Here is a 25654-nt window from a genome sequence, read left to right as displayed (position 1 = left end):
CATATTTAAACATCAACAGGGAAGTGATACAATCATTTGGAAGGCCTTGTTAAAGACTGAAAGCACACTTGCCCCTAACAATTCTCCACAATGTGATACATCAGGGGTGTTCAAACTTTTTTCAAACGGGATGAGATTATACGACATTATATTTATGACTGTATAATGTATATACACATATATAAATATGTCTGACACAGCATAATGCAGTTGAAATGGAATAATTAGTAGTAGTAGTAGTAGTAATAATAATAATAATAATAATAATAATAATAATAATAATAGTGGTTAGCACGTTCGCCTCACACCTCCAGGGTCCAGGGTTTGAGTCCCGCTGGGGCCATGTGTGTGCGGAGTTTGCATGTTCTCCCCGTGCTGTGGGGGTTTCCTCTGGGTATGTCGGTTTCCTCCCCCAGTCCAAAGACATGCGTGGTGTTCGTAGTGTATGAATGGGTGTGTGAGTGTGTATGTGATTGTGCCCTGCGATGGATTGGCACCCTGTCCAGGGTGTACACCACCTTGTACCCGATGCTCCCTGGGATAGGCTCCAGGTTCCCCGTGACCCTGAAAAGGAGTAAGCGGTAGAAGATGGATGGATGTATGGATGGACATCCAAAGCAGATGTATAGTGTAGGAATTACAGCACTTTTTATGTGTATAAAAGTTTATAAAAGTAATTGGACAATCTAATAATCATAACTTTTTTAAAACTTAGTTGCAAATCGACTTTTTCAAGAATTCACAAAAGGTTTTCCATGCTTAGTGGTTTCCAGTTCTTTCGACATTCTCACTGTTAACTTTTTGCCTGTAGTCATGACTAGATCTCATTCAGTAGGTTAATTTGCAGGTGTAGTCAGAGAAAAAAAAACATAGAATTTAGCTAACCGTGCCAGGTAAAAGAAATGATTGCAACATGTTGGTTGGTGGGCCACCTGTCATGCATTCTAAAAGGGAAACGGCAGACCACTTAACATCTGTTAATTTATGCTAGACTTATGCACTTACTGGCAGAGAACTGGAGAACCTGGAGGAAACACAAACTCAATTCAATTCAATTCAATTCAATTTTATTTGTATAGCGCTTTTTACAATAGACATTGTCTCAAAGCAGCTTTACAGAAATATCAACATGGTATACAGATATTAAAGGTGCGAATTTATCCCAACTGAGCAAGCCACTGAGTGGCGACGGTGGCAAGGAAAAACTCCCTAAGATGTTTTAAGAGGAAGAAACCTTGAGAGGAACCCGACTCAGAAGGGAACCCATCCTCATCTGGGTAACAACAGATAGTGTGAAAAAGTTCATTATGGATTTATATGAAGTCTGTATGGCCTTAGGAGCAGCCATAGTCCCAGCAGTCTGGAATTAAAGAAGATTTGAGCTCCATCCAGAGGCAGAAAGGATCTGGATCTCTAGTATCTCCATAAATTCATGTGGGGCTCGGCGAAAGGAGAGAGGGAGAAAAAAGATTATTATGACTGCGAAGTAGTAGAACAGAATCTAGTCAGGGTAGGCTTGAGTAAACAAATACGTTTTAAGCCTAGACTTAAACACTGAGACTGTGTCTGAGTCCCGAACACTAATAGGAAGACTGTTCCATAACTGTGGGGCTCTATAAGAGAAAGCTCTTCCCCCTGCTGTAGCCTTCACTATTCGAGGTACCGTCAAATAGCCTGCATCTTTTGATCTAAGTAGGCGTGGCGGATTATATAAAACCAAAAGGTCGCTTAGATATTGTGGCGCGAGACCATTTAGTGCTTTATAGGTTAATAAAAGTATTTTATAGTTAATGCGAGATTTTACTGGGAGCCAATGCTGTATTGATAATATCGGTGTGATATGGTCGTACCTTCTAGTTCTAGTTAGGACTCTAGCAGCTGCATTCTGGACTAACTGGAGCTTATTTATATTCCTACTGGAACATCCAGACAGTAAGGCATTACAGTAATCTAATCTAGAGGTGACGAATGCATGAACTAGTATTTCCGCATCATGTAGTTCATGTAGCAAACAGAGGGAGAACATGCCTAGACAGTAACACAAGCTCAGGAATGAACCAGGGACCCTGGGGCTGTGAGGCACCAACACAACTTGCTTCACCACCGTGCTGTCCCAACTTCATTTACATCTGTTTACTTTAAGTCTTACAAACATGGAAATATTTTGTGAAATGAAGATGCTTTCAAATGATAAAAAGTATTGAATGAAATATTAGAAATAACAGTAAACAGTAAAAACATACATAAATGCCTTTAAAAAGGCATTAATTCTCTTCTATATGCAACCTGTCATGTGGAATGAAGGGTTCTGCATGGATCTGTCTCTACAGGTCCCACACTTCCTGTATGATGTTAATCTCAGATATCGACTGTGTATACATCCATTACCTATTAAAACCACTGACAGATAAAGTGAATAATATTAATTATCTCGTTACAATGGCACCTGCGAAGGAGGATATATTAGGCAGGAAGTGAACAATCAGTTCTTGAAGTTGATGTGTTGGAAGCAGGTATGTAGGTGGGTAGGTAGGTAGATTCATGAGGAAAATAAAGTATACCCTTCTTCAATTCTGTGTTTTGAAACTGTTCCTAAATTACAATTGGTTGACCTTCACCAACTTCTACAAACAAATAACGCAAAAGAGTTCAATATGTAGCCATTTTCCACCAAAAAGTGAACCACCATTCAATCAGTAGTCACTTCATCAGGATCGAACCGGGAACCCTGGAGTAGGTCACGTTGTATTTGATAATTTCAAAACAAACAGCTGATGTTATTCTTTTTGTCTTTTACATTGTGTTTGTAACTGTCTTCAGCTAGTCAGTGAGGCAAAACTCAATTCTGGGTAAGAAAATTGATAAAACTGTGTAATAACAAAATTTTGTAGTATAACTGATGTAGTGTATACATTTGATTGTCATTTTGGATAAAACAAGTCACAAGTTTGAATTTGTTGAAGTTAGTTTGTATATGCTCTTTTAAAAGTGAGGTTCAACCTTTTTGTTTTGTCTTGTAAATTTTGGAACCAATCTTTACTGTAATCATATCATTATAATTACAAGCTGATCAAAATGATTGGCTGGGTAAAATGAAACTCATGTTTAGCAAATTTAATGCCATTCTGATACTGTTTATATAATTTGACTTATATTTGATTACTGTACATTGTTGTTTGTTGTACATACTGCTCATATATATATATATATATATATATATATATATATATATATATATATATATATATATACACGTACGTACGTGTGTGTGTGTGTGTGTGTGTGTAGTTTGCGCTTATGTCTATACATATTTATACATCTTGTATATACTCTTTTATATGTATTGTTCTCCTTAGTATCAATTTTTTCTTCACCCTAATTTCTCCATCTGGGGATTAATAAAGTATTATCTTATCTTATCTTATCTTATAATATAAATAATATAAATGGTACTGGATAATTAGCCTGTAGCATTAAAATACTTTTCCAGCCAGAAGTCAGAACTTTCACTCTGAAGTTTACTTGGATTGCGAGGCTGCAGCTAATATACACTTCTCTGTTTCAAACCACATAAAGCACATGAATGCTGTTTTTTAGGCCACTTTCCAGTTTCACTTGGCCATGTCAAAATTGGCTTATTGCTCAACAATAAATCTAAAGATGTATCCAAAGTGGAATATTCATGTAAATATTGGTGTTTTAATCCACACAGCAGTTATAAACTATTTACTAGAAAAATATAAAAGTAGTGCAACAACAACAACAAGGACTAGGAACATTCTCTTCTCTTCATATTGGTTTATATTGTTAATTCCATGTTATACTTTGGGGTAATTCGAACACAGCATGTGGAGCAGAGCTAAAAGACAGATGCAGTTTGTTCTCTCCTGTACACCATACTTGGCATCTGTTCAAGAGCTGTCTGGTTTGTGTGTGTGTGTGTGTGTGTGTCCTTGTATGGCCCAACACTAGACAAGCAGCAGGACGTTTCGCAGAGAACAGTCGGATATGAGACACTTACTGGTAACTACTTTTGCATTCTTTCCACATTGTCTTTTTGTTGGCTACGAAACTGTATTTATTCAGTAAAAGGTTCAGAAAAAAAAGTAATTAGCTTAAAAAAAACAATTGGAACTTGTTCATGTAAAGAGGCCAATAACAGCTTGAGCTCTGAACTACTTGTTTCTGTCTAAGGGGAAATACAACAAGATGTTGGTTTCTGTCTCTTGGACTCACATATTTGAATAGTCAGTTTTAATCCTCAGGAATTAAATTTTGTTACTTAAAAGAAAAAAAGAGGAAATGTGTTGGCCAGAAATAACCTTTGTGAACTGATATTGATGGAGCTACTTTATAAGGAAGCTGTATAAAAGTCTGCTAAAGAAAGCCTTACATTAGACAAATGAAATGTGTCATCTTAATTTGTTCTCTTAAGTCACCTTCTGAGAATGTATAAGAAAGCCCTTCTTGTAATCTAAACATGCATCTTATGCATTCTCTGATTTGCTGTAGATTGGAGATGTTTCCTCATGTGGATCTATTCTCAAATCTCAGAAAGAGTAAAAAGAGGTCACTTCAGTGTCACTGACACACACTCCTGCTTTAGCCTGTGTACATGTGGAGGCACACATATGTCATGGACGTCCTGAGCTTCTCTGTCCCACCCCTATCAGTGAACTGTGCTCTGATTGGTCTGTGAACATTGCACAGTCCCCATAGGCTAAAAACACACCCGAGTCCATTTTCATTTGCACATTTGACCTTGGACACCAAAGCACTCACTGTGTGCCTGAATAATGTGTAGCAAACAGGTGACCCGACTCACAGTACACTTACTGCTGAAATCGAACGAGAGCTGTTTTGTGAAATATAAAGTTATCATATTTCGGGGGAAAAGGGACAGGAGCTTCACACACCCTATAATATTTAAACAAGGTTAATAACAGCATATTGTGCGTTTAAACCGTTTTTGGATGAAGAGTTGAATGTAAGAACACAGTGCAAAAAAAAGACAATTTTTGTTGTTATGGCTCAGCACCAGCACTCTGAAGACTGGAGTACGCACACACACACACACACACACACACACACACACACATATATATATAATTAGACTGCTCATATCCACAACTCAACTTAAGCACACAGGTTTCTGACTACCCGACTTCAATATATCTAACTGCAATAAGCCTATTCTTGTAACTGTAACTGTAATGAATAAAACTATTAAATATTTCTGTTTATAGGTGATTGAGCTCTGTTTACATGTGAGAAAGAGTGAAGTGAATGTTCAGTGGAAAATTGCTTTGTCTTGCATAACTAATCTGCAACTTGTGATCTGGGCAAGTAGCTAGCTGAAAACTTTCATTGTTATGTTAGTCTGACAGAGTGAATGTTGCCAACGTCAGTAAGAAATAAAAACAGAGATTGGTATCAGGTCTTGACCAGCAAAAATGGCGGAGCAGATATCAGTGGGAAAAAATGCATTCAGTCAAATCATGTAACAAACTAGAGAACTGGTTGTATCAGGACAATGGAAAGCAGGTTAAAGTGTGGGAGATGCTGTTATGTCAGCTGTGTGGAAAATAAAACATTAAAGGACTCTTTGTTGGAAATAATATTTTCTGGAACTGAAAATATTTACATTTAAAGAGACTTGACTCGAGTTGGAAATGGAATAACAGCATATTGTGTGTTTAAACCATTTTTGGATCAAGAGTTTTATGTAAGAACACAGTGCAAAAAAAAAAAATGAACAAGGACAATTTTTTGTTGTTATGGCTCAGAACCAGCACACTGGACTTATTATGAAACATTACTGCATGTTAAAGCATAGTGTAATCACAGGGCATTTACAGCGAGGGGAAATAAGTATTCGGACACTTTTGTGTTTGTTATTTAATATACACTCACCGTCAAGGTAGACCTGTACATTCATGCAGTTATCTAATCAGCCAATCATGTGGCAGCAGTACAATGCATAAAATCATGCAGATACAAGTCAACAGCTTCAGTTAATGTTCACATCAAACATCAAAATGGGGAAAACGTGATCTCAGCGACTTTAACCGAGGCATGGATGTTGGTACAAGAAGGGATGGTTTGAGTATTTCAGAAACGGCTGATCTTCGGGGAATTTGAGATACATTTTGAAATCTTTTGTGTTTGCACCTGTTAGATAGGGTTCTACAAAGAATATTATTGAACCATTTGCAGTCACAGGGATGTTTAAGGTCTTACCAGCTTTTTTCTAGAGTTGTTTAATCATGTTGTCCCTGAGAACTTTAGGAAGCTCCTTCACCATGATGCATATGCACATGCAAAGGTGGGGGGCACGGTGGTTTAATGGTTAGAACGCTTGCCTCACACTTCCAGAGTTTGCATGTTCTCCCCATGCTTTGGGGATGTATGTAGAAAATGGATGTATGGATGGACATACATGGACACATGCAACGAAATGCTGTAGAGCAAAAGATGCCTTCTTAAATATGCAATTAAATATTTCTACATTCAAAAATACTATAAACAGCAGTAAACAGTAATAAATGAAACAAAGTCGGTATTTGGTGTGACCCTTTGATTAAAAAAAGGAGTCTCAGGTACAATTAGTGCAGCTTTATAAGGAAATGAGCTGTAAGTTTTATTGAGTGTCTTGCAGAACCAGAAACAGTTTTTCTGGAAACTTTGACTGTCGCACTCGCTTATAATTTTTGCAGGAAAACCCAGCCTCATTATATTTTTTTTGTCTGAAAAGTGGTCTCTTATATAATCGAGGCTGCTTTCTTTACTGATATACAAACATTTTTCTATAACATTTAATTTTGTGCTGGAAAATTTATGTTTGGAACTACACTATATTAAATAACTATTTTTTTTAATTATTTTTTTTTTAAGTGTCAGAAAACATATTTTCCCTCACTGTATACAGTGGTGTTTGAAAGTTTGTGAACTCTTTATAATTTTCTATATATCTGCATAAATATGACCGAAAATCATCAGCTTTTCACACAAGCCCTAAAATTAGACAAAGAAAACCCAATTAAACAAACGAGACAACAATATTAAAACAGTAGGTGAGAAATACCCAGATTCTGCAGTATGGATCCAGTGGACACTGTATATACTGCGCTATTCCATAAGACAACGGGTCTGGCCTGGAAGAGCTTTCAGAATCCACACCATGTAGTACATCCGGATTGTATTCATGTGAAGGGAAATTCTTAATCTTACAGCATGCTTAGACAGTTGTGTGGTTACAACTTTGTGGCAGTTTGGAGAAGAACCACATATGGGTGTGATGGTCAGGTGTCTACATACTTTTGACCATATAGTGTATAATATAAAAAGGTTAACATATTTCATTAGCTTGGGGGAGATTTTCCCCCAAGATCACTGGGACCAAATTTCTCATGCTGGCTTATAACAAAACTGAACAGTTGTGTCTAACAGGTGTTGATTGAAATATACCATTTTTAGTAGAAATAAAAATCCTTTGTGTGAAATTTCTGCAGAGACTTCAACAGGTGGCCACCAGGGCCTTCAATACAACAGCCAGGCAGATGAAGAACAGGGTTCCAGAGAAGCAGAAGCTTTTCCAGGTGAGCAGCATGTTGCAGGGAAACACACTTTCCTCAGTTCATAAACTGTATACTTGTATAGAGCTCTTTCCAGTTTTGAGCAATACTCAATCCAGTATACAAATAAATAGTGTATTTAATGTAGTGTAAGAGAGGAAACATGACTGCAGTACATTTAACCAATCATATGTGTTTCAGGAGGACAATGGTTTGCCGGTCCATATCAAAGGGGGAACCACTGATATGCTACTCTATCGTGTAACCATGACCCTCACTATTGTTGGTAGGATAAGGAATCATTATTCAAATCTCTGAATCCAGTCTGCAGCTCTCTTAGTGCATTATTGCTAAATCTCATCTATCTGGTTCTGTTTAGGCACTGGATTTTCCTGTTACTGGCTTCTGGTGGCTTCAATGCCCAGAAACAAAGCAGAATAAGAAGAGGATCTGAGAGAACTGTTCATGTGTCATATGAATTCAGTTGTCATGACTTTCATGTTGTACAGACAATTCTGATTAAAGAAAAACCTGATGTATAGTGTGTATAAAATAAATGCTGACACTGTGCTTCTTTCATACACCAGTACTAGGGTCTTCACATAACACAACAGTAATGAAAAATGAAATTCTTCAGAGCAACTAGTGGGGTTGTCTTGGCATTGACTTGGCTATCACCCAGGGATTCATTCAAAAGTGAAGCAACAATGTCTCTGACGCCCTCTAGTTGCTGGCTGCAGTACAATTTTAACCCTGGCTACATCAGTTAATGGAACAGGCGGCAAAAAAAATCTCCCCAAATTATTTTCAGGAATACTGTTCTGACAATTTTACATGTTCATTTGACCACTGCCATCCCAATAAAAGGGCATGGTTAATGAGGTGATTGACAGTTTTACATTACTTTCAGGCTTCATGAATGCACATGCACTTTCCAACACGGACATGAAGCTCGACAGTTCTGTAGCAATCCAATGTCTTGTCCTGCTGTAAACTGTTCTAACAGACCCTCACTGGGGAGTTATGAATGTTGCTCATTTTGATGTCTTGTTGTACTGATATTATAATTAACAAACCAACATGAGTGAAGTGGTGGCATAAACCCAGACAGATAACACTAACTAAATTTCAAAGTACAATTTACTATTGACTGTGTGACCTTAGCGAACACTCGAAGTAACTTGGTAAGGTTAATCAGTCACTCCTTTATAAACGCACTTCATCAACACAATGAGTGGCACAAAAAAGAGCACTTCTCAATTCAGCTGGGTGAATTACTACAGGTGTCAGATAGATTTAAAAATAATAATAAAAAAATCACGGAGAGCAGTTATTTTTTAACTCAAGAATATCCTGAAGAGTAAATATATATTGAGTGTAAATGTTGACTGCTGTTGACCAGTATATTTTCAGGTGGTACCTTGCATTCGCTACTTTTACTATTCATAAAGCAATAATGTCACCTAGCTAGCAAATGATGGCTCAAATCAGTCATGAATCAAAACTCTATAATCTCCTGACAACAGTAAAACAAACATACCTGCAAAAATTATACACACATATTAATTAATAAGGCCTGTACTTCGAGTTAGCCGGTACGCAATCTTATGTTGCACTCCAGGTAATATCAGCATAACAGCTAAAAACAGTGTCCATTACTAATATGGAAAGGCGACAGGTGGACCCACTGTCCACCCGGCCGTATCTACTGTGCATGCTCCAGCTCCAAGGTCTCTACTACACAGACTCTGGCTCCAATTTTCACAAAGTAATGGCTCTCATTTTGAAGGAAAAAAAAAAGCTTTAAAACTGCATAATAGGAGTGAATGGTGCCATGTTGTCCCTGTCCAGGGTGTACCTCGCCTCGTGCCTGATGCTCCCTGAGATAGGCTCCAGGTTTCCCCTTGACCCTGAAAAGGATTAAGCGGTATAGAAGATGGATGGACGGATGAATGGTGCCATGTTGTCCACTCTTATATACAATCACTCGTTCACCCTTTTAGATTCTGAACTGAAAAGTGTGAATGGATAACTTTGGATTTAGATCTGTATTCAAAGTTGAGTTCATTGTGCATAATGAGGATTTAATACCAAAATTGCACACACTGCTAGTCAGACCACAGACTTAACCACAGCCTATTGCTTTTATAAGTGTTATTCAGAGAGTTGTGCAGGAATTACACACGCAGGCTGAGACTGTTGAAAAAACAAATGTGCTTTTCATTTACATGCCATTCTCACCTTGAACTCTGATTTCCACACCAGCCAGGAGCAGAATTAAGTCCAGCACCACTATAAATGTCATGTTAAACTGTATGTATTGGGCAGTACATCTACTCAAAAAACTACAGTGGATATAAAACATCTACACACCCCTGTTAAAACTGCAGATTTTTGTGAATAACAACCAACAAAATTCAAGGGGGGGGAAAAAAAACCTTACAAGAAGCTGAGTGCATAAATGTGCACACCCTTTTGTAATTGTGGCATGTGATTGTGCTAAGAATGAACTAAACACATTCATACTTGTGTTCGAAAGTAACTGCTATTGCGCTGAGTTCAAGTGGTTTTATTGTCATTTCAACCATATACAGCTGGTACAGTACGCAGTGAAACGAAATAACATTCCTCCAGGACCATGCTGTTACATAAAACAAAACACTAACCACATGAGACGACACAGAACTAAATAACATCTACACATTCTACACGAAGTGCATGTGCAGATGTGTGCTAACAACGCAGGACAGTACAATACTACTAAAACAGGACAATAGGCACAGTAAGTGACAGTGTAGCGCCAAACAATACACAGTTTTAGTGTGGAAGTGTCTGATATAACAGGTAGTGCAGAAGATAGGTGCCAAAGAGTAACAATATAATTTAAAAATGGTATAAACGTGAACATAACATGCAATGACTTAGTCTTCAGCAGATAAGCTTATACCAAATATGGACATAGCAGTTATTATGATTCTCTTCAGCTGGGACAGGGTCTCTAGTCAAGATAGAGGGAATCAGGGATGGCTCCAAATACCAGTCTACTTTGGCACAAAACCTGCAAACCTCTATTAGACAGTTGAAGATAACTTTTACCTTGCAGCATGAGAATGACCCTGAAGCACAAATCAAAGTCGACAAAAGAATAGCTTCAGAAGAAGATGATGGATGTTTTAGCGTCCAGATCTACATCCTATTGAAATCCTGTAGAAGGTCTTGAAGAGGGCTGTGTACAGGAGATCCCCTCGCCGTTTAATAGATCTGGAGCATTTTTGCAAGTAAGAGTATTAAAAATAAAATTCCCCAAATGAGGATGTGCTAATTTGGTAGAGTAAATTTGTATCACAAGCAAAAGGTGCTTTATGCATACTTATGCAACCAGGTTATTGTAAGTTTTGTCTTTTTCTTTCCTAAAACATTTCTAGTAGTTTTTCACTTGCATTTTGTTGGTTGCTATAATCACATTAAAGGTGGGAAAAGATCTGACATGATTTGTCTTGGTTAAATTTTTTTTTTACATCACAAAAAAATCTGCAATTTAAAATGTAATGCCATCTGATGCTAATATTTGAAGACACTCATTTAATTAATAGTATCATTCCTTTTAACATTTTTTTTTTTCCATGTGGAATTACCACATGCACTTTTGCACTCAGGTCTCCTTTACTGAACAGTGGACTAGTTCAACAAAGACTTCATGTATAAACCATAATAAACTTTCTTTTACCTTCCCACTATCCGTTGTTACCCAGATGAGGACAGGTTCCCTTCTGAGTCTGGTTCCTCTCAAGGTTTCTTCCTGATTTCATCTTAGGGAGTTTTTTCATTGTCACCATCACCACTGGCTTGATCAATAGGGATAAATTCACACACTTAAAATCTGTATCCTGTGTTTATACGTTTCTGTAAAGCTGTTTTGAGACAATGACCATTGTAAAAAGCACTATACAAATAAAATTGAATTGCTTGCAAGTTTGTGAATTTTCTATATTTCTGCATAAATATGATCTAAAACAACATCAGATTTTCACTCAATCCTAAAATTAGATAAAGAGAACCCAATTAAACAAAATGAGACAAAATTATACTTGGTCATTTATTTATTGAGGAAAATGATCCAATATTACATCTCTGTGAGTGGCAAAAGTATGTGAACCTTTGAGTTCAGTATCTGGTTTGACCCCTTGTGCAGCAACTGCACATCGGCTTGGAGGAATTTTAGTCCATTCCTCAGTACAGAACAGCTTCAACTCTGGGATGTTGGTGGGTTTTCTCAATGAACTGCTTGCTTTAGGTCCTTCCACAACATTTCTATTGGATTAAGGTCAGGTCTTTGACTTGGCCATTTCAAAACATTAACTTTATTTTTCTTTAACGTTCTTCGGTAGAATGATTTGGGTGGTTAGGGTTGTTATGCTGCTGCATGACCAACGTTCTCGAGATTCAGTTCACAGACAGATGTCCTGACATTTTCCTTTAGAAGTCCTTTCAGGTATAATTCAGAATTTATTGTTCCATCAAATGACGGCAAGTTGTCCTGGCCCAAATGCAGCAAAACAGGCCCAAACCAAGAAACCAAGGTTCTTATGCTGGAAGGCAGTGCTTTCCTTTCTACAAACATAACACTTCTCATTTAAAACAAAAATATCTATTTTGGTCTCAACTGTCCACAAAATATTTTTTAAAATATCCAGACAACCTTCTGGCTTGTCCACATGATCTTTGAATTGCAGATGTTCTTTTGGCGAGCAGTGGCTTTCTCCTTGCAACCCTGCCATGCACACCATTGTTGTTCAGTGTTCTCCTGATGATGGACTCATGAACGTTAGCCAATGTGAGAAGCCTTTAGTTGCTTAGAAGTTACCGTGGGCTCTTTTATCACCTCGCTGACTATTACACATCTGGCTCTTGGAGTGACCTTTGTTGGTCAACCACTCCTGGGGAGCGCAACAATGGTCTTAAATTTCCTCCATTTGTGCACAATCTGTCTGAATGTGGATTGGTGGAGTCCAAACTCTTTAGAGATGGTTTTGTAACCTTTTCCAGCCTGATGAGCATCAACAACCCTCTTGCTGAGTTCCACAGAAATCTCCTTTGCTCATACAAAAATACACTTCCACAAACATGTGCTGTGAAGATCAGAGACTGATAGATCCCTGTTCTTTAAATAAAACAGGGTGCTCACTCACACCTGATCGTCATCCCATTGATTGACAACACCTAACTCTAATTTTACCTTCTAATTAACTGCTAATCCTAGAGGTTCGCATATTTTTGCCACTCACAGATATGTAATATCGGATCATTTTCTAATATACGAGTAACTGTACCCCTGCAAAAATCTGAATACAACCCAAATACAGTAGTGCCACAGAGTGAACTGTGAGTGGATTTCTTTCCTGTGTCCAAATACATTACAAATCTTCAAACATATTTTTCAAAGTTCAAATGCATTTTTATTTTTTTAACTGTTGTTAATACAAATTCCAAAGCTGAATTCACAAGCATGCTTCTGAAACCAATACAAGTGGTTTATATCTTTTTGTTAAAGGTTACATAAAACTCCTTTAAATCAATAGGATTAACGAGGTAGGCATTAAATACAAATTCATTATACTAAAACCTGGAATAAAGAAGAATGTATACAAAAATGTATATTTAACAACATTAAGCCCTTTTGATATTTGTAGTGGCAGTAGTTTTATCTTTATGCAAAAAATTAAATGAATAATCAGATCTATATATACACACACACACACACACACACACTTGCATACACATGTTGGTATACACATGCTTTCTAACACAGCAGTTAAGTAGTTGAGCAACGGTTGTATAGTATATAACTGAAAACAGCTGAACTACAAAAAAAAAAAAAAAACCCTGTAAACTGAATTTTTTAATTAACTCATCTTAAGTATATTTTAACCAAATAATGAGGTAGCTTGACAAAAGCCATGTCTTCTAAACCTCTTGTTAATAAGTAACATATTTGTGGCTAGGCAACATGAAATCCTTAGCAAATATGCAGTTACATATTTAGATATTTTCATGTTGATTTATTTTTCCAGTTTTATAAATGGTACAGCTTTTGTGTATAGACTGCACTACTCATTTATTCCAGTTTGTGTTAAACTCTAACTGAAATTTAGTGAAAAGGAGCTACATTTACCCCAGAAACTGTGAGATGAACATAGTAGCTAGTCCAGTCTCAAACATATTTAAAAAATCATGCATAGTCACAGTAAAGCCAGCTGAAATTAAGTCAAAGTCAGACATCAAAAATATTTATGCCAAATATTACACAGATTAAAAACCACATTTTCCCAAATACCATTCATTTATACATACTCTCCCCATCTGTCAGTAGGCCTCAAAAATAAATGCATTCCAGTAAATATTATAAAATATTTTTTTCCCCCCCATGTCTGTGATGGAAACAGACTATACCTCTGAAGACCACACTTAATTCTCAGCTTTTCTGGAAGGGTCGTCATGCTTTAGCGCAGGAAGCGGATACTCATCTTGTGGTCAATGTCGACCTTTTCTAGAGACTAATGCAAAAAAAAAGAAAAGAAAAAAAAGCGCATCATATCAGTCTCAGCTTCACATCATATTACATGCTTAGAAATCATTAATATTATTTATACCACAGTGCTGTTGAATGCAGTGCTAACTGGGTTGATTAATTTTCTATAATAGCAGGTCTGACAATAGTTCTGGCTCCAAGATTTATATTAATGTCCTTGTTCAGTGCTTTGTAACAGTCAAAGTTAAAGCTGTACCTTTAAGTTTTCTGGAACAGGAAAATCTTCAGAATGCCAGGCTTTGAGGTTTCTCAGTAACATACAGTATAAGCTGCATTTTTTATGTTTTTAACATGAAGAGGTAATGACTGTTTATAGCGCTCATAAAACAAGTGATAACAGGAACTAACTTGTTCCGTATAAGATCTACGACATAAAATGTAACTATAAATTGTAACTGTTGGCAAACTGCTTTTGTTAAAAGGGAATAAAACATTTCTAGACATCCCGTTATTGGTAAATAATCAACTTCAACATGGTAACACACCTATCATTATTTTAACTATAACAACATGTCTGTCATTTTTTATTCCATACATAGTATAGTCTTTGTGGGTCTGTAGTAACATTATATATACAGTCTCCAACAATGTACAAAACGATGTTGTTTAAAAGAGTGCCTGAAACATCCCCATGTTTAAAAGTCTAAACATTATCACTAAAGCCACCAACAGTGCATCTGTTATGCATAATGTAATATTTTACCTTCCGAAACTCTTCAAAAGATATGGCATCATCGTTGTCCAGGTCTGCCTCTTGGATAGTGCGGTCTACTATGCATTCCAGTTGGTCTTGAGTTACCTGGCTTTCCAGCATGGCCTGGAGAACCTGCCAATGATGTTCAGCTGTCCTTTACTTTGATTACAGTTTAAGTAAAAAGAATAACTATTCAAAAGTTATAAGTGTATATACTTAAAATAACAACTATTAATAAAAAGTAATAACTGCTATTAAACACAGAAACACAAGTGACATCATGACAAAAGTGGGCCTCGTTTATCAGGCTGAATACTAACTAAATATTTGTAAATAATTCGAATGAGCTTTTACAGAAACAATTTGGTATTTATGAAAATCCTGTAATTTCCATACTCATGCTCCTGAGCGTTTGTACATTTACACTTCAGAAGACATGACTAAATGCAACCAGATGTGTTATGCATGCGGCCGGAAATTACTGGGTGACTGGCTTTTATTAACATTTGCAGGCGAGTATGAAGAAATCCAACATTTCTGAAGCTTTTGTAAATCCAGCAGAAATTTTTAGTTCGGTTTAACTTATGCAAACATTTACACACAACTTTACTAAAAGATTGATAAATGAGGTCCAATGCTCATACAGATTACTCATGTGCACTGACCTGTAAGAGCTCTTGTCTGGAAATCTTGCCGTCCTTGTCCTGATCATACAACTGAAAAGCAACTACATAAGCAGCAAATTTGAATGAGAATATTAAGAGACACATCAGATACACCAGAACTAAATACCTCAAAAGCAGGGTAACATGCAGTTCTTTCCTTTTACCAGGAAATGCCATAAACATACATTTCAGCTTGTTGATTCTGCTGTTAATGGGGTCAGGCGAGTTGGGCTCTTTGGAACGGTTCTTATCGATGGGACGAAAATGTGCCAAGATCCTCACAAATGATGGGAAGTCCAGGGTTTCCTGTCTGAAAGTGATATTCATTTAGGTCCAGCCACACAGATTTTATGTAGAAAAACTTACATAATTGTTTAAAAAGAAAGTCACCTGTCATTTGAAACAATTCCTGTACCAAAGATGCATGTGCAAAATCGTTAGCAGTAATAAAGAAATTACAGTTTGAAAATATAGAGGCCGCAAAGCATCGACATGAATGTACATGTCCTGCAGTTAAAATTTTTGGTGGGAAAAGCAATAAAATCTATTCGCTTGGAGAATTTGCTTGAAGTGGTGCATGCTAGTGAGTCCAGTTGACACTTTAAGTGTCATTCCCAGACTGAAGTGTAATATTTCTGCTCAGTTTCGTGCTTAGGTTGTAAATACAACTGCTACCAATAGTTAAGTACTGCTTCATGGCCTCACCTCATAATAAAAAATAACCAGCATGTCACCTCAGCTTTGTACTTTAACCCTTGGTGCGGTTTGTTTGGGCAGGTGAGACCTCAGTAATTGCATTCCGGTGCAGCTCAAACTGCAGCGAGAAAACAGTTCAACCCTGAATGGACCCAGCATTTGGAAGTGAACCAGACATGCTGGGTGTTTTATTTTGTGGGCTACATTTGACAAACTGAGCCAAATGACTTCTCAGTGGTTCTCAGTGCTCGGGTTATTTTTGTAAATTATTTGATCACTTGCCATATTTCTGACTAATGAATGAAAGAGTTTTACAAGTATGTTTGCAGCCTTACATGTCCCTCAGCAAACACTACTCTGCTTTTTGGTTTGTTTAGTTATGTGCCGTGTGAAACCAAAACAAACCAGTAGCTTAGTGGTTAAGGATTTGGGCTACTGATCGAAACGTTGCGAGTTCAAACCCCAGCACTTCCACTGTTGGGCCCTTGAGCCCTTAATCCTTGACTGCTCAGATGTATAAAAGAAATAAATGTAAGTCGCCCTGCATTAGGGTGTCTGCCAAATGCCATAAATGTATCAAAATGAGTTTGGCACTTCAATTTGCCCAGTTGTGGTATCTTTTACAAGCAAAGCAAAACCACTTTTTTATATAAAAAACATATCAGTTGCAGAAACAATACTTATTAAGCCATGATAAGATACTCTTACCCTGAAGAGAAGAAGGCCCCTATTATTCTGTCACATATAGGATTCATGGCCAGCTCCTTTATGGCTGCAAAGTCCTGTGCACTTTGAGAAAAGTAGGTTAATGAGACTTTGACCAACTAAATACTAACTAAATAAATGAATCTGAAGCATCTTACCTGAGATGACCCTTGTTGCCTTTGTCCAGAGATTGGTAACGCTCATACAGACGAACAAGGTGTGCATGCGTGACTGCAAGAAATACAGGACAGGTCTCATTTAATAAGCGTACACTCGGGTGCAGGTTTATTACATACACCATGACAGTCAGTATCTACACTTTTTTCATATAAATGTATTTTGGGATGTAACGGGGATGTGAGAAGGGATTTTGCATTGAGGGTGCTGGAATTTTAAGCACATACATGGAGTGTGAGCTACAATGTCACACCCAAATAATAGTTAAATAATTTTTCTTTCAACAGAGAATGTGTACTGATTACAATTATATATACACGCACCGCAGCGTGGGTAAATTATTGAATCAGAACATGTTCATTAAGTTTCTATAACAGCACAGCTCTGACAATAACTGTTACATAAATTATAAGTTTATATTAATGTGCTCGTTCTAAACACGTTATCATTCCTATAGTAATAGCTCATTAATATAATCTAAGCCTAGTAATAAACAGATTCACAAAGTGTTATTGTTTAACAAATAAAAGTAAAGTGTATAGGTATAGGACATGTAGGTTAGTTCCTGTTATTACTTATATTATAGCAGCTACATACAGTCACCTGGAACTCCTTTTTCTTCCCTCTCTTGAAGTTAATGTGACAAAGAAACAAAAGTGTCCTGAAAGCTAAATGGGCAACAAAAAGCACTATGTGTTGTTTATTAATAAATTAAAAATTTTACTTGTTGGCAAGTTGCTGTGGTATAAAAATACTCTCTCTGACATACAAACTCAACAAATACTCAAATTACTTTATGTAAAGTTTGTTTATTTCTTTTTATGTATCTATATTATTAGCATTTAGTTTTCTGTTTTTTAATTTTATTTCTGTATTATTATTTTAGCAGTTGCAGCTAAAGCAATCTTGAATGTCAGCACACCTCAGTCTCATGTCCTTGTTTTGTAACCCATCAGTTGCTATGCACTTTGTCAGTCAGCATCGACTTGCTCTGGTACGAGGGCAACAGGTGGGGCACTGTGCTGAGATTTTAAAATACTGACCTAGATTTACCCTGTTCTTCCAGGGAGTCTTCCTTGGACTCTTCCCAATCCAGCAGTGATAGTGAGGTGTTTAAAACCCCCCAGAAGTCCTGCTAAACCTGATAAACTTGTACCAGCCACACACACTATCATGCCATGGTCGCTGCTGTGCTGAGAGTGATCTACTCAAAAAAAAATCTGACCAGTGGTGGGTGAACTACAGTTAGTGAGTGATGGTTGGTTGTGATATTACAGGAGATGGCAGGACCCAAAGCTATATTTACCAGTAGTTTGACAGTATACTATTATGTTTCAGCAATTAATTATATCACAAGGTTTAATTGAAGGCATAATAAGTCTGAAGTGTGATATGGGGCAAAGTATATCTCTCACACACACTTAAAGACAGACAAGCAGCAGAATTTGAGAGTCCTATTTTTTAGGTGATTCAAGCCACTAATTTTCTACTGGAATCATGCTGTCTTTCCTCTGAATGTTCAGAAAAGATGTAACCACTTTTTCTAATCAAAAGCCACTTCTGTAGTCCATCCTTTTGTGCAATTGGTGCTTTTTTCAAAATTTGCAACTGGCATCGTTATTTTGTGCTTTATTTGCAGAAAACTACTTGAATTGCACAAAATTGTTTTGCACGGTCTTTCGCAGTGATTTTTGTTGGTAAATGAAACTTTTAAGCTATACTCATGTTCGACACACGAGAATCGAAGAGGGCTTCGACTGAACGCACGTTGTGATGATGTCCTGCAACATGTCTTGGACCAAACCTGTGGTAAATATCTGTGGTAATTCTGAAAAATTGCAAGCTCCTGCGAATATCGCAAAGTTTGCTCGGTTTTGCGTTCATCTCTGCGATCGCAAAATAGACTGGATAATGGACTGGATAATGGCGTAAACAATCCACTTTCATTACACACATGCCTCGTGACTGTATTTCACATGCACCTTCTCGATCATGAAAAACATCAGGTCAAACATAGATGCCATCTAGCAGGTGTTTCACTCTGGTTCATCACCTGATCATGACAGGCTGCATGAATCTACAGCCTGGGTTAGAAAGAAATCAGGCCATGGTTTACTTCTTCATACCAATCTGTGCATTGTTCGTACAACCATCAGTGGTGCTGTTGTACTTGGTTCCACAAAAGTCCAAAATGATTGCTCTTCCCTTCTAGCCAGGTACAGCAGCCCTCCCTGAAGTCAGTAGTTATACACCTGCATGAATTACCTGATAAAATGGCCAGTGAGGGTAGATATAATATAGGTGTTGCTTAAAAAACCTGGACATACCAACTCCTTTATTCATCAGCAAGTGAGCAGTACAGTGTCTTTACTTGTGTTTGGATTTAAAACAATTTCTAGATGATTAATGACTGCTGTTCCACCTGCTCCAGTCTCTCATAACAACTTTCTCTTTGTCCTGCCCCTTTTTCAACAACAAAACGCTGGATGTCAGAACAAGCATTAATAACAGAAGCTCAAGCTTAGTTAAAATGTAAGAAAAAGGCATTTCCTCATCAAATATTTCTTAAATAGGATTTACCCTACAGGACGGTATAGCTCACAGATATGCAGCTTACAGCCGACTATAAACAGTTATGCATTATAAACAAACAAACAAACAAACAGAGGAAAAATAAAATCCACAACTTACAACCAGTTTCTCGCATTAAATCCTCCGCATTTGGTATTTTAGCCATGTCGGAGCTGGTCGAGCCCATTTCATACTCCTGTTTTGATCACAGCTACACTACTACTGAGTACTTTATTATAACAAACCGGTTCAGTGCTCAAATCATGACCACAGAACGCTCAATCACACCCTAACAGTCAACGCACTCAAGCTTGTGTTAGCTTAATGATTGACGTGAATTCGGACCAATCAGCATCGACGCTTCCAGGTTAAACATTGGCAGTAGTCACGCCCAATCACGCTGAAACCGACTCTTATCAAAACAGTGGAGTTCATATAAAACCGCCCGCGACGAAGGGATAGTAATATTCACTATTTAATAAACACAATTTTAGCAGTCCCTTTGTCTCTACACCTAAAGAAGACTTTTACATCCTGTGTCAAAGTGGAAATGAACCAAAATGAACACTGGGTGGCGCCATGACATTTTAAATATTCTTTGGTTGTGTGGCCCGGCTGTACAAATGCATGTCTACCCTGCTGAAAACAAACATCAAAAAAAGAAACCCTCATAGAATTTGTAATGGTTTTAATGGTTATAATGGGAATTGTATTAGTTTTAATGGAAACCGTAATGGTCCCTGTGGGTCTCTACTGCTAATTTGTTGCCTTCTATTGGTGGCATGTTATGTCTAGTGGATAAAAATAAGGACCAATAATGTTAATGGTTTTAATGGTTATAATGGGAATTGTATTAGTTTTAATGGAAACTGTAATGGTCCTTGTGGGTCTTTACTGGTCATTTGTTGCCTTCTATTGGTGGCATGTTATGTCTAGTGGATAAAATTAAGGACCAATATGGTAAGGGTTTTAATGGTTAGCTGATGGTTTATAATGGTATTTGTAGTGGAAACCATAAAAGTTTTTGTGATGGTTTCCATTGTTTTTTTTTTTCTTCAGCAGGGTAGCGGTGTTACAGGAGTTTGTGTACATGTATCCATTTCCACACGATGTGGAAAAGACTAACAGTGTTTTTCTCTGTTTGTGATTTAAAAAAAAAACTTCTAAAAATGTGACTACACCACCATGACTGTGTACTGTACATGCTGAGCATAGGCTTTATTTTAATCGCATTCGTTTCTTTCTTTGTTAATTTTTTTTAATCTATAATGTTTTCTGTACTACTACCAGTTTTATTGATTGATTTTACAATTATTTTCAAACTGTTTATTTTAAATGTAAAAAACAACAACATACATTTGTTTACATCTGCTTAAAATACGTGACAGAATATATGATCAGTGCCAGAATATATTGTGTATCAGAGCATAACTGGTCACATTTTTGTAGATGTAAGTTATGCAAAATGTAAAGATGTAAACTGTTTAATAATTGAAACAACTGTCCACTAATTAGAATAATTGTTGCTGTGTGGTTTGATTTGTAATTCGTTTATTATTCTGTGGTTTCTGTATTCTTTCTGATAGAAATATATATATATATATATATATATATATACATATATATATATATATATAGGTGGGCATGGTGTGTGATTGTGCCCTGCGATGGATTGGCAACCCATCCAGGGTGTCCCCCGCCTTGCACCCCATGCTCCCTGGGATAGGCTCCAGATTCCCCACGACCCAGTAAGGATAAGCAGTACAGAAAATAGATGGATGGATATACTGTGACTCAAACATGAACTTAATTATTCTTGCTATATGTACACACTTTGAGTTTTTAGAGGAAAGTCATAAACGTTGTATGTCTATGAGGAAAAAAATAATCTTCTTCTTTTGTTGAAATGGCAGTAGTTTTACTCTAGCATACATTATTCATTACCTATGTAATTCTACTGAAACATGAAACTATTGAAACTCACACTTTTCTCTGCATAATTTTGGCACAACATCAGTGCTAGTTTTATTCTAGCAAGAGAAGATCTAAAACATTGTTGAATATGTTGAAATTTGACCACGTGAATGGTTTCCCAGATTGGGAACATGAGTCAATTATTATTTAGGCTTAATTAACATTTATAAAATTCAAGTAACATTAGCAAAGTAATAAAGTAAGTTATGACATGCATTAATTTACTTTTTATATGTTAATTAAATACATCTGAGTTATGGTGTATATGCTGACTTTAGCTACTGTGTTAAATAATGTCACATTCTCTTTACTAAATGATTACTATAGAATTATGCTGACAGCTTAAGTATGAATACTGTCTGAAGTATGAAGACTTTGCCTGATTTTAGAGGTCCAAGTGAGGGCAAAGACCATTAGAACATTTCATTTCACGCCCACACCACAGCTGAGACAGACAGTTTGCGATTACAACATTCCACCTGGCAGCCATACTGCTCTCAAAGATATGAAAAATAGTGTTGTTTTTTTGAGTTCCCAGGCCCATAGTAAAGTTTCTGTTTTCTCAAGGAGATGTTACTTCAGTCCTATTTCAGTCAATAGGTATGTTCTTTAAAATTAGCCATGGTTAAATTGTGTGGATAAAGGCATATTATTAAAGGAGTAGTGTTTCTGGTTAAAACTTTTATTATGCCTATAAAACAGGCATACTACAGATTCCTGATACTGAGAAATGCTAGGTCTATGGGGCATAGACTTACCACAGAGTTTAAACATGCAAGTTATTCTGAGAACATTACATACATCTAATTTCTAAACTCCATTACTGTTTACTGTTTTTTTTTTTGTTGTTGTTGCCCTGCATATCCATCATTCCAAAAGCAGGTCATTCTTGCATAAGCTTCTTTTATGTGGTATTTATGGCTTGCATGCTACATTAAAAAATAAAAAATAAAAAACTCTCACTCACAAACAACAAGTGGATTGTGCCCCAAAATTCACATAATACATGGATTATTTGTCATTCTATTGAAAGTTAGGCTTTCTGGACTACATCCTGGATTGGACAGCAATACATGCACAACACCAAATACACACACACACACACACACACACACACACACACACACACACACACACACATTAATGCCTAGGAGTCCAGCCATTTAGGAGGTGGGAGGAAACTGGAGAACCTGGAGGATACTCACGATGACATGGAGAGCACATGAAAAAAAATCCAGCCAGACAGAAACCCAATGTAATTTTATATACTATATGTTCAATTTGATATTCTAAAACAGTCAGGAACATATTGATATAATAGACATTGGAAAAAGGAAAGCAACTATTTTATACAGGTACTTACAGCAAATGTGTTGGCATCACATACGCACAAACGTACAATAAAGTAGATACTGATTTTTTGTGTATCGTCTGGGAACAAGTGGTTCTAGGAAAACACACTGGGCACTTAATAATTGTGTGCATGACAGTAATGGGGCTGACATCCTCAATGGCTTAAAATAAAAGAATTGAATATTAGCATAAAAATGCACAGTATGCACCCATTTGGTATAACAACTCAGTGCTCCTGGGTATTAGCAATTTCTCCAGGTTCTGTAGGTATCTCTGTGTGAATGTCTGTGTGTTTAGATGCACTTGTTCACTTGTTTCTGGTCAGTTTATGGAAATAAATAATAAATATTTAACAGTAAAGTGTGACCAGTGACCCATATAAAGTAGTATAAACTGCAACATTGGATGGATGGATAATGTATATTAACTAGTGACAGTTTTAATACTGTATATTAACTAGTGACATCATACATTCACATTGTGAATAATGGCCAAAAAAAGCTATGCCAGTGTACCGTGTACTGAATGAGTGATGCTGGTGAAACCTAATTAGTCCTACAGTGCAATTTAACATCACAACATTTCAAACATTCTTGCAAAAGCCAGAGAAGAAATCCTGAGCTTCACTTATCTGTTTCTAAACAATTTGGGCTGGCGTCAACCTCTTGTCTCCTCATATATGTAATCTGTTTATGTGCATTGTTAGCATTGGTATCATGGCAGCACGGATTTTATGTATTAGGCAATTAGGAATTATTGGCCTTGTTTGTGGTATCAGTATGAAGCCAGAATTCTTATCTTCCAACATAAACTGTGATAAAGTACCAGTAAACTGTAAAACGCAGCAATCATGAAGGTATAAAATGGACATACTGATTTGTTATCATACTTTTGTAAGCCATAGCTTGATTACATTAAACAGTATAGGAATAATCAGAAAGATCCACATCTTATGGCAAATGGACCTTTCCCTTTCACCTGTGGCATAAATAAATGTGTACTGCCAAGCTTTCAGTTTCAGGCTTCATAACAAAACACATAGATGTCTAAAAGATCCAACAAAGTCTGAACTTAAGTAAACTTCATATTCCCCATCCCACTGTGATAATCAGCTCTATGAATTAAAGGAAATGCATTGGATCACTTGTTTAACGTGCTTTCTTTGTCCACAATTCCTGTAAACTGTGGCTTCAAGAGCAACAGCCAGAAATGAAAGTAAATCAAGAACAATACGCAAGTGCGTACACTTTGAATGACGCTTTTGTCAGTCAAAAAGATGTAATCAAGACTGAATTCCATTAGTATTTACAGGGGAATAATGAAGAACTTTCCAGTGTTGTCTTCATGACATGTGTGCATTCATTGTTTCTGATTAATTATCAAACAACCTTGTGTCACAGCTTTGAGTCAAGACATTTGTGTATGACCATCTTGGGTTGTAGACCAAAAGTGAAGGTTAAAGCTTTCCTTCAAAGCTTAAACTTTTGGCTGCGGATGATCGAGTCTCCCAGTGAGTGTCCTAATGCAGAGCCCTGCTTCAGAAAATGTCTGCCTTGACTCTTAGTACACAAATCGAATTTACTTGGGGTATTCCAAGGCACTGTGACAACTAGGAAACTATATTTGAAAGCATCTGAAATATGTTGGTACTTTTGTGTTAAGTCACATAATGCTACTGAATGTTAGGGAAATTACTACTGCTGTTAGGAGATCTCCATCAGCATATCAGTCTCATGAGTATACATAATACCCAACAAAACAACATCACATGTCTTAATACTATTTGTGTCATGTGCTGCCCTTTGCATGTGATTTTATAGTATGGACATTGATCTTAATTTCTGCACATTTAGACATTTTGAAAATCTTTTTTTGTGAGGAAAGACAGGTCAGAAATCTGGGAAAAAGTAGCACACAAGAAATAAGAGGCTTGTGTTCAGTGTCTCTAAACGCCATACTGGTAGGTTAAAAATAGAATGTGTTTTCTTACTTATTATAGTGGCTTATGTAGAGCGTAAGTTTGCAAGGAAACTGGAAAACCCATGCAGACTCAAGCAGAACAGATAGTAACCAGTGCTCAGGATCAAACCAGGGACTCTGGAGCTGTGATGCTGAAACTCCCACACAACTTTGGATACCTGCCTTCCACACTACAGCATGTGATGTTGTTTTGTTGTACACACTGATGACAGGTTGATGGAGATCCACAGTAAATTCCCTAGCATTTAGTAGTTTTAATTTTTAAGCAAGAGATGATCACCTATCTCAAAGTTCCCCTTTAAAAACACAGACAGTCCCTCAGCTGTGTATGGGACCTGTAGGAGCTGGTTCAGTGTGTTCTGTTTGCATGTGGAGAGTCATTTTCTCTGTGGGATGTCCATCCCTTTTGCTTCCTCAAGCCATCATTAGAGCGAGTGTGGAAAGAGTGCACACAGCATGGACTGGCACAGGCCCAGACTGCATGTACCAATCTCTAGACAGCAGCCAGATAAGCTCTGTTCTGACCACCCAACCTGTGGCCTCTGAGGGATCCAGCATCCAGGTTTAATCGAGTATCTATAACCATGGTTACAAATATAGATGTGCACTCAACCCACAATTACAACCAGAATGTCCATGAGATGAATGAGTCGATGAAATACTTATGACTCATTAA

The 25654-nt window shown here is 37.0% G+C and overlaps 2 protein-coding genes across 5 annotated transcripts; one reads left to right on the top strand and one right to left on the bottom strand.

Moving 5' to 3' along the window:
• Positions 1-3916: 3916 nt before the first annotated feature.
• LOC128621505 (cytochrome c oxidase subunit 7A2, mitochondrial) lies at positions 3917-8131 on the top strand. Its single transcript, XM_053647319.1, has 4 exons — positions 3917-4023; positions 7512-7598; positions 7776-7860; positions 7954-8131. The coding sequence occupies exons 1-4, from the start codon at positions 4009-4011 to the stop codon at positions 8013-8015; spliced, it is 249 nt and encodes an 82-aa protein (XP_053503294.1). The 5' UTR covers positions 3917-4008; the 3' UTR covers positions 8016-8131.
• A 1146-nt stretch (positions 8132-9277) lies between these two features.
• On the bottom strand, positions 9278-20066 carry chp2 (calcineurin-like EF-hand protein 2). Of its 4 annotated transcripts, XR_008388284.1 has the most exons (9): positions 19792-20065; positions 17082-17154; positions 16927-17007; positions 15708-15832; positions 15523-15584; positions 14867-14989; positions 14025-14128; positions 11302-11419; positions 9281-10835 (listed from the first exon to the last, which is right to left on the bottom strand). XR_008388284.1 is itself a non-coding variant. In XM_053647317.1 (7 exons), the coding sequence occupies exons 1-7, from the start codon at positions 19856-19858 to the stop codon at positions 14075-14077; spliced, it is 585 nt and encodes a 194-aa protein (XP_053503292.1). In that variant the 5' UTR covers positions 19859-20062; the 3' UTR covers positions 12990-14074. The 4 variants fall into 4 exon arrangements, 1 of the variants encoding a protein (XP_053503292.1); XR_008388285.1 differs by having other exon boundaries at positions 9278-11415; positions 19792-20066; XR_008388283.1 differs by having other exon boundaries at positions 9279-11419.
• Positions 20067-25654: the final 5588 nt, after the last annotated feature.

The sequence above is a fragment of the Ictalurus furcatus genome, chromosome 17, assembly GCF_023375685.1.
Source record: "Ictalurus furcatus strain D&B chromosome 17, Billie_1.0, whole genome shotgun sequence".
Taxonomy (NCBI): Eukaryota; Metazoa; Chordata; class Actinopteri; order Siluriformes; family Ictaluridae; genus Ictalurus; species Ictalurus furcatus.
This window is presented reverse-complemented; position numbering and strand designations above follow the sequence as displayed.

Bases quoted from the DNA above. Each gene is read 5' to 3' on its own strand.
- chp2 (XM_053647317.1), bottom strand. From the start codon at position 19,858: ATGGGCTCGACCAGCTCCGACATGGCTAAAATACCAAATGCGGAGGAT. The intron at 17,008-17,081 runs GTAAGATGCTTC...CTTTTCTCAAAG, and splicing joins GGCAACAAGGGTCATCTCAG to TGCACAGGACTTTGCAGCCA. The intron at 15,585-15,707 runs GTATGTTTATGG...CTGCTTATGTAG, and splicing joins CAGAATCAACAAGCTGAAAT to TTGCTTTTCAGTTGTATGAT.
- LOC128621505 (XM_053647319.1), top strand. The intron at 7,599-7,775 runs GTGAGCAGCATG...TATGTGTTTCAG, and splicing joins AGAAGCAGAAGCTTTTCCAG to GAGGACAATGGTTTGCCGGT. The intron at 7,861-7,953 runs GTAGGATAAGGA...GGTTCTGTTTAG, and splicing joins CATGACCCTCACTATTGTTG to GCACTGGATTTTCCTGTTAC.